Source organism: Haliotis rubra, unplaced genomic scaffold (genome assembly GCF_003918875.1).
Source record: "Haliotis rubra isolate DU_JTF1 unplaced genomic scaffold, ASM391887v1 Scf78, whole genome shotgun sequence".
Lineage (NCBI taxonomy): Eukaryota > Metazoa > Mollusca > Gastropoda > Lepetellida > Haliotidae > Haliotis > Haliotis rubra.
Window position 1 is genome coordinate 775,476 of NW_025767501.1, and position 12,890 is coordinate 788,365.

At 39.6% G+C, this 12,890-nt stretch overlaps 1 protein-coding gene across 2 annotated transcripts in view; it reads right to left on the minus strand.

Moving 5' to 3' along the window:
* Positions 1–7,238: 7,238 nt before the first annotated feature.
* Positions 7,239–12,890, minus strand: part of LOC124260878 (F-box/WD repeat-containing protein 7-like) — a 96,791-nt gene continuing 91,139 nt past the window's right edge. For both annotated transcript variants that reach the window (XM_046695200.1, XM_046695201.1), the window contains exons 11-12: positions 8,661–8,776; positions 7,239–7,966 (exon numbers count right to left, since the gene is read on the minus strand). In XM_046695200.1, coding sequence (XP_046551156.1) covers positions 7,838–7,966; positions 8,661–8,776 — 245 coding nt within the window. In that variant the 3' untranslated portion in view covers positions 7,239–7,837. The remainder of the gene's footprint in view (positions 7,967–8,660; positions 8,777–12,890) is intronic.

The window sequence follows — 12,890 nt, forward strand, 5'->3', positions numbered from 1 at the left end:
ACTGTGCTGGTTAATTGCATCAAGTCATTTATAGCACGTGTACACACAACATGACGATGGTGAACTGTAAACAAGTTACACTTTTGAAATACAGGTGTGCAATTTCATCATGTTCAATTATATTGCCGGGGCCCCAGATTGAGGGGCGGTGGGGTAGCCTAGTGGTTAAAGCGTTCGCTCGTCACGCCGAAGACCCGGGTTCGATTCCCCACATGGGTACGCTGTGTGAAGCCCATTTCTGGTGTCCTCCGCCGTGATATTGCTGGAATATTGCTAAAAGCGGCGTAAAACTAAACTCACTCACTCACACTTACAGGTTACACGTTGGAATTTCTTTCCACAATGTAAATATAGCACTTTTATAAGACTACTTCTGATAATACTGACGGTCGCTATTATGTTCATGTTAATAATAATGATTTATAATAATAGTTGAAAGTAAAATCGATGATGATGATACTTTTCAACAGAATACAATTACAATGACCCGGTGGCACCACCCACAGTATTGACGTCTTACTTCTTGTCTCTGACCCAGTCCATGTTTTCCCGTCAGTTTATGGTGTGTCAGAAATAAAAATATTCTTTTCCCAGGTTCTCCTCCGTGGAAATATACAAATGATGCAAGTATGCCCTCCCCCACCCTTCTCCACCTCCTTGTATTGACGATTCCCAGTCAAAGCCAGAATCGCTTATTTACACTGGAACCGTGGCATTGAATGGAACCAGCCGTTGTATTTCTGTTGGCATTCAGGGCAAACTTCATCCTATGACTTCCCGAAATTATTCATTCCATATTTGAATCGCCTATTAGCTTGCTGGTTTCTCAAATAAGCTCCAAGATCTGGAACAATAAACTCACGCCGGTGTTTTCATACGATGTTAGGATGGTGTTGCGTCCACCTCGGATTGTTGCCTTGATGTAATGCTTTCACGTTGGTAATGCTTGCTCCACGCATGATGCGTGAGACCTTTATGTGCTTGATAGACAACGAAGACAACGTTATTGGAAAGAAGTATCGTGTTGTGACTTAATCAGTTGCCACAAAGGTACTGGATTCTTTACTGAAACCATCATTTCATGTCCGGTTCTATCATGGTGGCCTTTATCGAGTCTGGGCCCGGCAACCCTGTCAGCAACGTCGTCGGCCTACAGCCTCACTCAGTTTAAAGGATCCCCGTTTGAGTCTGTTCTCATGACAAGCATTAGTTTGTGTAGAATACGATAGGCTACTGTTAATCATAAAAGTTTCCAATGTCAAGTTACTGTATCTAATCTGCCATTTTGAACATTAAAAATAATATTTTTATTACATATTTGGTATTATATTTTTTCTTTCGATACCATGTTTTATACCATACAAAACATTTTGTAACTTGATGTCTACAAATACGTTCGAGATACTTATCGTTCTCTCGTCACGTCACAATTCTGGCTCGGGTTTTAACACGAGTACAATGCGTGAAGTCAGTTATTGATATCTCCACGGCAATATTGCAGAAATAATCTCAAAGCAGAAAAGCCATACTCAGTCGCCTGTCTTGAGACAGAAGTTATGACCCCGATCTCTCGGGAAGTCTATTTCCGGGTCACGTGTTTCCCAGGTGGCTCTGGTCAACTGCACGTGCAGTTCCTGTCTTTACAAATTATGCCTGAAGGCCTTGTTATGTAAACCATTCCAATGAACATATGAAACGTATGTGCCATATCACAATAGCGTTTGAATATTACAAGCTGAGTATAACCACATTCCATATTTCGCTGATCTTTAAATCTGACATCCACAAACGAGCTCACCTATACTTTCTTTGATGATTTACAACCCGCAAATACCAACGTTTACATTTATGGGCCTGTAAATGAATACAGTGCTGTGGTAAACAATATATTCCGTAGTGAGTAACGCCAGGAATCTACCCTTGGAACGTTACTTCTATACTCTCATAACGTGAAAACTGCAGCAAAAGACTCGTTAATGCAGACGGTAACGTTCCAAGTGAAAATGTCATGATAAGCAAGTTTGTGTTCGAGAAAGATTGAATAGCAGGAATCCCGAACAAACGACGTTTCAATGAATCTGGGACCATATTCTGTTCAGCGTGAAACGTGAATTTTTAGTGTATGTTTATCGGATTATTTTGTCAATTTGTTGTTTGCAAATGACAATTCCTCATTAGAAAAGACTGAACGACGAGGAAAGTGTATGCATGTTCTACCTATTGCTCTACTCATTCTTAGGCAGGCAGGAAGGGTATGTCTGAAAATGAAGGAAATTTTTCTTGGACGACATGACGCAGCACCTAGTCACCTGCATTTCTAAGAAAAGGTATTTTTCAAATTCCCGGCGTCATATACAGGTTTACACGTGTTGTCCCTGAATCCGTCCCTGTATTTCGAGCTTAATTCAATGTGGGCCCAGTTGTGTTTGTTGGTATTCTTGATGGGAAAGCATTCCTGCCGCAATACGTTTGTTTCCGTTGAAAAAATAAACTTCCTCTATCTCCCTCCCCAGAATGAAGAGAAATACGCCCAAGAAACATTTACTTTACTTTATGCACCCTGATAGATTGGGGTTCATTTGGATAATATTTTCAGAACCTTTTATGCATTTTAGGATCTTCATAAATCATCACCAAATACGTTCTTCAACCACTTTATGTGGTCTCATATAAATGTATATACTTTAGAATGCTTGATACATCCCATCTTTGCTCCATCATTACTTACTGATAAGTACATGGCAGTATATAGTAACCTTCTCCGTTTAAGTCCAGATAAGAGGACACTAAGGGCGCCAGACCTATCTGGGGACAACTGAATTTATAATGTTGCCTTAGGGACTGGTGCAAGTCTAGAGAAATCATCTAAGTGATTTATTGCTTGAAAGTGGACATACGTACATATACTCGGATTATGTCTATTGATGGCAGAAATTCAGATATCTTCCATCTGTCTTAGCAATCTGATCTACATGCACACGTTAGTATTGTCTGGCCTATAGTGCATAAACCATTTTTAAACGAGTTTCCTCAGTCAGTTCTAGACAATTTTTATACTGTGTAAACAATGCAGGAAATTTAAAAACTTGACACTTTCCGGTGTTATAAACTTTAAAATCTGACTTAAGTTGAGACACATATTTACCCATTTAAGAACAATAAATAAAGAAAACAACAACATATGTATGTTAATAAGCCACTAACAGAATATGAAGCAGACAGAAATCTTCTTGCTCAAACTCTGTGTTTGATTGAAGTTTCTATGATTTAACTTGACTGATCTTCCCAACCCCTTTAATAAACTCCAAAGCCGCGAAGCCTAAGTTAGACGAAGAAAAAGGTTGAAGTTTTTAAGCAGATTGCGTGTGGGACTCGCGCGTCTCCGTGTGTCTGGCTGGGGGACAATATTGAGGGAATACATCAAAATTCATAAGGCACAAAATCAATTAGATTTCCCGTGTAGGAAATATATCAATCACTTTGGCCGGAGGACAGAATCCAGGCGTGTTTTATAAGTGTTTTGAGGATTTACTTGTCTCATGTATGCTCTTAGGTAAACCACTCATAAGATCATTCTAAATTGATATTGGGTCATATCAGTTTTGATATTCAGTAATCAGTTCAGTGAACAACAGTTGGGACTGTTTTACGCTGTCCGTCTCATGGGGTGGACGGTGTTCATTTGGAACAAACTTCTGTCCTGATTGATGGCCTAGACTAAGCTCTGACAGAGTCTGTTGTTTTGAATCCCCTTGTTGGTATTGGAATGACATGAGCCAGCGTGTTTCCGATGTAGTAAAAGGCACATCTATCAACCAAACACACATTATAAGCAAAGTGTCACTGGTGTTTTTTATGGTTTCTTTGACTAAAAAAGGATTCTCTCGACGGAACAGAAAAAATAGTGAAATATTCACAAGTTTACATTTTCTTGAACTCATTCAGTGCCAGTACATTCCTTCCGATTCGTGTGTGGTGATATGGCTTGGCGTGAGGCAGGGATGACCAAATATTTGTGCTGAGCATCGTTAGTTGCATATTGGGGACATGCAAGTATTCTATAATCGCAAGTTAGGTTTTCTTATTCTACAGCCCCAACGAAATGACGTAATTTCAACAAAAAAATGTCAAATATATTTCTTATAACACATATAGTATAACCTACATAACACTTTCTTATTTAGATAATAATCAAAATATATCTCCGTTATACACATTCCGTTCCATCCTCTTATATTTGAAAATCTGAAAAAGTGAAATATGACGTGTAATAACAGTGCATTTATACTTTGTTATACTACCTGTTGGTCATACCAAGGGATACAATGGTCTCATGAATCCATTTATCTACAACTAGCTATGCAGAAGACCAAACGTATACAAATCAAAACTTACAATTGGACTGTCGTTGCCGCCATGTTTGAAGTCGAATCAGAACTATGCGACCACTTTTCACTAGTAGATACACCGTAATCATACATGCATGCCAATTTTCAGTGTCGGCCAAGAGGTGTCAAAAGGATAAAATTTCCTTCTACTCAATTTCCTACGAATGTTTTAATTGTGTCGTATTAATCAGTCTGTTAAAAGAATGTCAGCTTTTTCTCACGAAAACCATTTATGTCTATTTGCATCCATTTCGTCGACTTCGCGACATTAAACAGGAGTCTGGGTATGATAGACTAACGTTTATGTGTGATATATTGCAAGGGTTCATCTGATTCCCTTCTCGGTTAAAGTTCTCCACCTCAGATTGATGTATTCCCAGCAGCGATCGTAATGTGCACGGTTCAGCGTTCCATGGATCATACAAGCATATGGAAATGGTGATATAACATTTATACACTTCACTTGTCAAACCGACAGACATGAGTCACGGCATTACACTGTACCACGCTAAACAGTCTACAGTTGCCCTGACGCCAGCGGTGCCAGTCATATCCAATATTTGGCGAGTTTCGTGAAGGCAATGATGTACACAGTGCATCTCTGTGCTTGTCGCTGGATACGTCTGACGAATTTGAAGTATAGGAGTCTAGCCGCTGGGCTTGGGTCTTTCACGTATGTGTGTTTACGTGTGTGGGCGTGTGTGTTTCTGTATCCGACTGGGTGGGCGGATGTAGGGAGGATGTATATTGACGTGTCACGGGTATTATGTATGCTTGACATCCATGGGGTATTTCAGCGTCGCGTCGAGAACGCCAGACTGCAACTGTGAGATATCGACATACAGGAACTGATTCAAGTACAAAATGACCTGTTTTCAATGAGGTATTTTTTTTATCCTGCTGTGTTCAACAGTATCTCCATTCACATCATGACATGGTAGCTGGTGTACAGCCTGAAGTGACAAGAACGTGGACGTTTACCACCCAGAGGAGACTCCCAGTGTCTTTGGTATTGAGCGGATTTTAAAATATCTACTCCTCAACACACGTTGTTTTTTCGTAGTAAATTAATCAATCAATAAAACCTTCCTTCCCTCATCAGTAAAAACAATATGCAAAGATTTCTTTAATACAGACCGGCTAACGGGTATTTCTTTATTTGACCGTTTCATGCAGTTTGTTATATGTAAATGAGTGAGTGAGTTTAGTTTGACGCCGCTTTTAGCAATATTCCAGCAATATCCCGGCGGGGGACACCAGAAATGGGCTTCACACATTGTACCCATGTGAGGAATCGAACCCGGGACTTCGGCGTGACGAGCGAACGCTTTAACCACAAGGCTACCCCACCGCCCGTTGGATGGCATCAGTACAGTATTCTTTAATCTGTAGCGAACATGTCCATGGTAACAAATATCCATGGACAAGAGCCACACATTCCGTACAGCAGTATCTATCATGATGATTCTTCGTCTTTGCTTCATTGCAAACAGTACTCATGGTTCAGAGTGCAGGTGACGATGCTATCTAAACGAAATAGAATCTCCAAACTGTGTTATACGGAATACCTCCGGCAAACAACAACGTCAATAAGAACATAATAGAGTCCCATCAATACATCTATAAGTCTAAACGATTTGAAAAATTATATTAACAATTATATGCAATCAATTAATGAAGTGTAGCTCCAAGCTCAATGTTTATAAGCACCTACAACGCACATATATGATTTAATTTGTAGGTTTAACCAGTTCTTGTGTATTTTGTTTAAATGATATATGTACTGGTGAGGTATTGATATAAGCAGAGTTCTGCTTGTTTACCAAACCAGATTCTCTAGGAATAAAAATATGTTTAAACCAAATAGAATCATCTCATGATAATCATCAAATGTAAAGTTTCACCTCGATCGCTGTGATTTTTTATCCATCATTCTGTTTGTTTTCAAAAACCAAAACACATTACAGTCTAAAATTAACAATTTATTGTCACTGTTTTCGTACAGTACATGGATTCAGCGAGCAGTCTCACTTGATTCATCAATGATTCACTTGCTAATGATATATACCCAAATGATACACGTGAGGTAAACCTCTTGAACCCGACATCGCTGGAACAGTATATATCAGATTACTCCTCAAAACAAGTGTCCATGGAGATACAGACAAAACAGCTGGGTCCACCGCCACACCGTCACTTCCATCATTTATGTAACTTATCTGTTGATTAGGATAAACACAGCACCTGTTGAATGTGTATGCCAGATAACGTTATGTGATGAACGATCGCTATCTATTTATTCACATATATACTGATGGACAGGAAAAACAAGGAAACGGAAATATACCGCCCCCGTACAAGTTATACATAGATATGCATATCAACAGAACGGAGAGGGAGTGAAGATGTTTACAAATGTTTACCAATGCTCTAGTCACGACCTGGGAGACTAACAGTTAGCTTCACATTTGGGAAATGTTAGACTTGCACAAGTCTCAAGATAATAATCAATACTTCAAATGAAAATTTCTAAAAAATAACAGACTAACGTCCTGTCCGCTTATCTAGACGTTAAAGGATAGACTTACTATACATCCATGACCTTAGCATTCAGTACTGCTAGGGTAATGGGAGCAAGGGTTGATTGGTTGGTTGTTTTACGCCGCACTCAGCAATATTCCAGCTATATGGCGGCGGTCGAGCCTGGACCAGATAATCCAGTGATCAACAACATGAGCGTCAATCTACGCAATTGGGATACGATGACATGTGTCAACCAAGTCAGCGAGCCTGACCACCTGATCCTGTTAGTCGCCTCTTACGACAAGCATGGGTTACTGAAGATCAAAACCACAGACAAATGCATCCCACCATTCCTCAAGGACATGAGGATACTCGACACTTTCACTATGTACAACAGAACAGGTCTGATTGTACGGTCGTTAAAGAAACATATCTGTCCTTCGGCAACCTGACTTAGTGAAAAAGGCCGCATATTGGTCCGTCGTTTATCAAGTTGACCTTATCTGTACCACGACATCATCACGTTTTGGCGAGTGGGAATACTGGTTCATGTAAAAATCTTTCTTAAAAATATCAGGAAAATCTTTGGCTTTCTGGAAGCACACGCGTAACGCAGCTTTGCCTGCAGATAAAGAAGAAGAAACCTTTATCACGACAATGGGGTCACAATGACATGGTCGTTTTTGTCTGGCGTCTATTTTTCTGGTCTATAAGCGGATGCATCTCCTTGTAGTTTAACTGTGTTATTTTAATTGCTAGGTGAGATTATTGTCGATCGCTGCAGCAAACATCACCGCTTATCTGAAACTCATTACACGCACATTTCAATGAGAGTTGTTTTGCACACAAAACTGTAAGGTCGCAATTTTGCATACCACATGCGAAATTTGGTAGTTTTTTGGCAAAGGTCACAGATAATGATGACGTCACCAGTAACTGAGCACAGTTATAGTCCCTGGTTTTTCTGGTGAAGCTGTGACGAGACGGAGGTCGCTGACTTTCATCAGATGAAGCAACGTGGGCTGACGGTGAATGCAGTTCAAGACATTTCCAGTCTGAAATGAAACATAAAGATAAATACTCGCCAATCTCTCACAGCCAGTGTAACATTAATGGTCATAAATAACATCCCACTTGGAACACCAAAACATAAACAAAACGTTACATGTATATTGTTCCGGACTGCCTTAGGCAGAGGTTAAGAAATCTATTTTACGTGCCAAATTGTGACAATAAGGTAGAACCACGGGGCATGTAGCTGTGTGTTTGTACTTGCACAAAAGGAATACAATACAGAAGAAGATTACATACGTATTAAAAGCTTCTATACAAGAGAATATCTGTACGATTAGTAAGTATTTTATATATTATCAATAACATGGCAGACATTGACAGACTCAACATAACAAATAACACAAACATAAATACTGTCTGTGAAATGGGTAAACTGAAAATTGCAATTTCCTAAATTTGTCGCTGGGGACCAAACTGCAGAGAGACCATTGCTGAGATCTTACATGCACAGGAATTGGGACGAAAGATAAAAATTGGTGCAAAGATGGCTTTTTATTTTTTTGCTTAGTGATAACATTAAACCATTAGCGTTGGTCCTCATTGGAATGCATGCACCTCATGACCGTAATGGGAAGGTAAATGTTTTATCGGACTGTATCTGTAACCAGATAGTATGGATAGTTCCTCAAATCATAAACATCATGGGGGGTTTTTACATATAAAATTGGTACTTACTCTGTAATCCCAAACAACCAGTTTCTTCTGATCTCCTCCTGTAACCAGCCTGTCTTCGTTCAGGTGGATACATCGGACGATGCCAAGGTGTTGACGTTGCTTGTGTAATAGCTCACCTGCAACAGGCAAAAAATGACGTATTCTTATAGAATGGCATTCAACTTACTGTCTGTTGGATGAATCCTGTCATTTCACAGCTTTCGGTCTGAGATTAGCACCATTCAGTACCCCAGTTCTTTCAGTCAGACTGGATACCGTCTCCATACAAACCAGGTGACCCTCACTTCAAGAGAACTTAAAACGAAGTTTGGTCGCCTGATTAAAGTGTGAGATGCCTATTAGCTTTCATTGTTTTTTTCAAAAAAGATAATCAGGCTGAAGAGTTACGTGGCGGTTATTATTCTCCATTCGGAACAGCCTGATCCTGTGATTTGGTGATATGGCCATTATGTTTAATTTTGGGTGGACATTTGCACATCAGCTTCTAATGATGCACGTGCGGAAACACCTGCGCGTGATGTGTGACCTTTGTCATAACGATAGCGACGGACAATTACAGCAAATATTAATAATACACCTGGTTGAATAATTAGCGACTCGAGCGTGGTTTAAATAAAGAATCTCGGTATGGTGGAAGATAATATTAGTCGATGATAACTTCCGGTAGGCACACACTAGTTAGGAGCAACAGCACGAAGTGAAACCATGGCTATTCATGCCTGAAGCCCGCTATAGAGACTTACTGACAGCCTCGCCTCGTAATAACGGCAATTTGTCATGACAGTATTGACGCATTGTAATGGCCAGTGAATGCATCTTCAAGACGAAAACAGGCCTTTCAATGTGTCTAACAATACACTTTGAATTATAACTCGGCTTAAATAGATAAACACAAACGGAAGGCATTGCATCGAACCGGTTTGACACAAATCGACTTCCACTGTAAGAGTTTAGCAATTTGAAAATGTTCAAAATGAAGTCACCAAACGTATAGACTCCATAGAACATTTGATACCAACAAGTTTATTTATTTATTTGTTTGTTGGAAACGCCGCATACAGTTTTCCTAATTCTCAAAAAATAACGTTTACTTACATTATTTTAGTTACAAAAGTACAACTGGTAAAACCAAATATAAGTTTTATTTTTAAAAAGCGTATTAAAAAAGGGTAAATGTCTATTCGTGGGTAATATGCACATACACCATTTGGAGACGAAGATTTCTCAACTTTCTCTTTACAAAAGAATTTTTCATTTGAAAAGAATAATAGCTTTAAGCTTCTTCCTTATGAAATAGAATGCGACGAGCAAAAACTAAATTTATTGACATGGACGTTCTAAAACGTGACTTAGGAATTGTTAGTATTACACAAACGCTTCTCATGTGGAACATACCTATCAGCTTCCTTCAAAAAAGCGATTTGTAAAGAGCTGTGTACAGCTGTGACAAGCTTATATTTGATGACACATTCCTTACTAATCCTGATGAAACGAATCTTTCTACAACCCCTGTCCTCTTCATCACGGTTCACCAATTAGAAGACAGGGGAACAAAACAAAGTGACATTTGAAAAGAAGTGCCCGACCGTATCTACCCGTGTCATTCCGCCAAAACATGCCTTATTTAGACAAGCTGCTCCAGTTGCCTCCCCGTTGCCTCCCCGTTGCGCATGAGTGGATCTCTATTTCCGGTGCAGTAAAGCTGAACGTTGGGACGTATGAAGGGACAGACTGAAGACGGGTCTTTATGACATGTTCGAGATAATGATATGGGGCTATTATCAACGTCATTTTAATATATCCAACAGAATTTGTATCAAGGGATAATATCTTCTCGGATATCGTTTGTATGGGTAACCTGGTTGAAAAGTGAAATCTCGTTACGCTGAAGACATTGTGTTAACTTATGTTCGGTGTCCAGTGAAGTCAAATGACATGTATGGTTTTTTTTAAATATATAAAATAAATAAATAAAATAAAATTCTCTCAGTAAATTGAAGTTTGATGCCATTCTTTTGCATGGTATTTCAGCGAATTATATTGCAAGAAATGAACTGACGTCATATACAACAGAACCTAACGAAGTGAAATGAGGACAGTCAAACATTCGAATGGTTCTTCACTTGTTGAACTACTGATGCAAGTATTGTCTTTCAATCGAAGAAGCTGATATTTGATTGATATTTCAGTATTTCAGTTAGATAATGTGAAAGAAAAGCCCGAAGTGTTGCAGGTCCCAGACGTTTTACAAAACTTCATTGAAATACTCGATGGCGGGTTTGGTGCAGACAAACCTACAATCATAGCTGGGGCGAACCGTGCTTAGAAATTCGAACCCATGATCATAGGTTTCTGACGTGCTTAGACGACTGGGCCACCCATAACCCCCTAAACCCACACTACAATCCTCTATAAAGACCACCTATCCCCACCCAGTCTCTCTTTCCTAAACACACACGTACGCGCGCACACAGAGCTGGCCTTGTGGTTAAAGCACTCCAGCACCGCACTAAAGGCACAGGTTCGATTCTCAAGGTGACGGTTCTCCACGTATAACAATACTGTCTCCCTTAAAGAACCAGTAATTACATTCACTTAATGCGACATCCTGGACCAAGCACAAAAATACACAAAACCCACAAATAAGCACTCACAAAACTCACGCGACACAACATGCAAAACCTCTAGCGCGAGACAACCAATAAATTTTTGTCTAATGCGAGACAACCAATAAATTTATCTCATTATTGTAGCTGATCTAAATTAATAAAGGGATTGTGGGCGCATGTCCAGCACGCCACACCATCTGAAGCCTTCACGGAATGTATTGTGGGTTCCACCATCAGTATACCAAGTAATTATCCCCGCAGTTACAAGAACATAATTGACGGACTTGTGGCTATCGTCAAAATTAATCGACTATTGAGTGCTCCCATAGTGCAGATTATTATCTCGGATATGGGAACATTTAGCCATCATCCCAGCGTCCCCTGAACCGAACAGCATTTGTAGATCCGGTCTTGTCGTATTCTTTAATTGCAGCTGTCTTTCTTTACTTGTTGTTAAGAGATACGCCTGGAGCAAAAAGGGACGGCTTTTCCTCCTTCGGTGACACGCTCGGCGCAGGTGGAAGATGTGTAAATCATGCATACGTCTACTTATAGATACTGCGACCAGATGGATATGAACTGATGAAAAACAGCGATAAAGCTGTCATTGCAGCGAGCTCTATTTCAATTGTGAAATGGTGAAGTCAGCAGGCACGGTCCAGCTCTATTAAAATGATCCAACAGTGATGAGGCCAGCAGTCACCTGGCCTGTTCTAGTGAAATGATCAAACTGTGATGAGACAGCTCTACTGAAATGATCAAACGGTGATAGAGACAGCAGTTCCTGGGACTGTTCTCTTAAAATGATCAAACGGTGATAGAGATAGCAGTTATAGGGACTGTTCTCTTAAAATGATCAAACGGCGATAGAGACAGCAGTTATAGGGACTGCTCTATTGAAATGATCAAACGATGATAGAGACAACAGTTATAGGGGCTGTTCTCTTAAAATGATCAAACGATGATAGAGACAGCAGTTATAGGGACTGTTCTCTTAAAATGATCAAACGATGATAGAGACAGCAGTTATAGGGACTGTTCTCTTAAAATGATCAAACGATGATAGAGACAGCAGTTATGGGGACTGTTCTCTTAAAATGATCAAACGATGATAGAGACAACAGTTATAGGGACTGTTCTCTTAAAATGATCAAACGATGATAGAGACAACAGTTATAGGGACTGTTCTCTTAAAATGATCAAACGATGATAGAGACAGCAGTTATAGGGACTGTTCTCTTAAAATGATCAAACGATGATAGAGACAGCAGTTATAGGGACTGTTCTCTATTAAAATGATAGAGACATGTTCTCTTAAAATGATCAAGCGGTGATAGAGACAGCAGTTACTGGGACTGTTCTCTTAAAATGATCAAACGATGATAGAGACAGCAGTTACTGGGACTGTTCTCTTAAAATGATCAAACGATGATAGAGACAACAGTTATAGGGACTGTTCTCTTAAAATGATCAAACGATGATAGAGACAACAGTTATAGGGACTGTTCTCTTAAAATGATCAAACGGTGATAGAGACAGCAGTTACTGGGACTGTTCTCTTAAAATGATCAAACGATGATAGAGACAACAGTTATAGGGACTGTTCTCTTAAAATGATCAA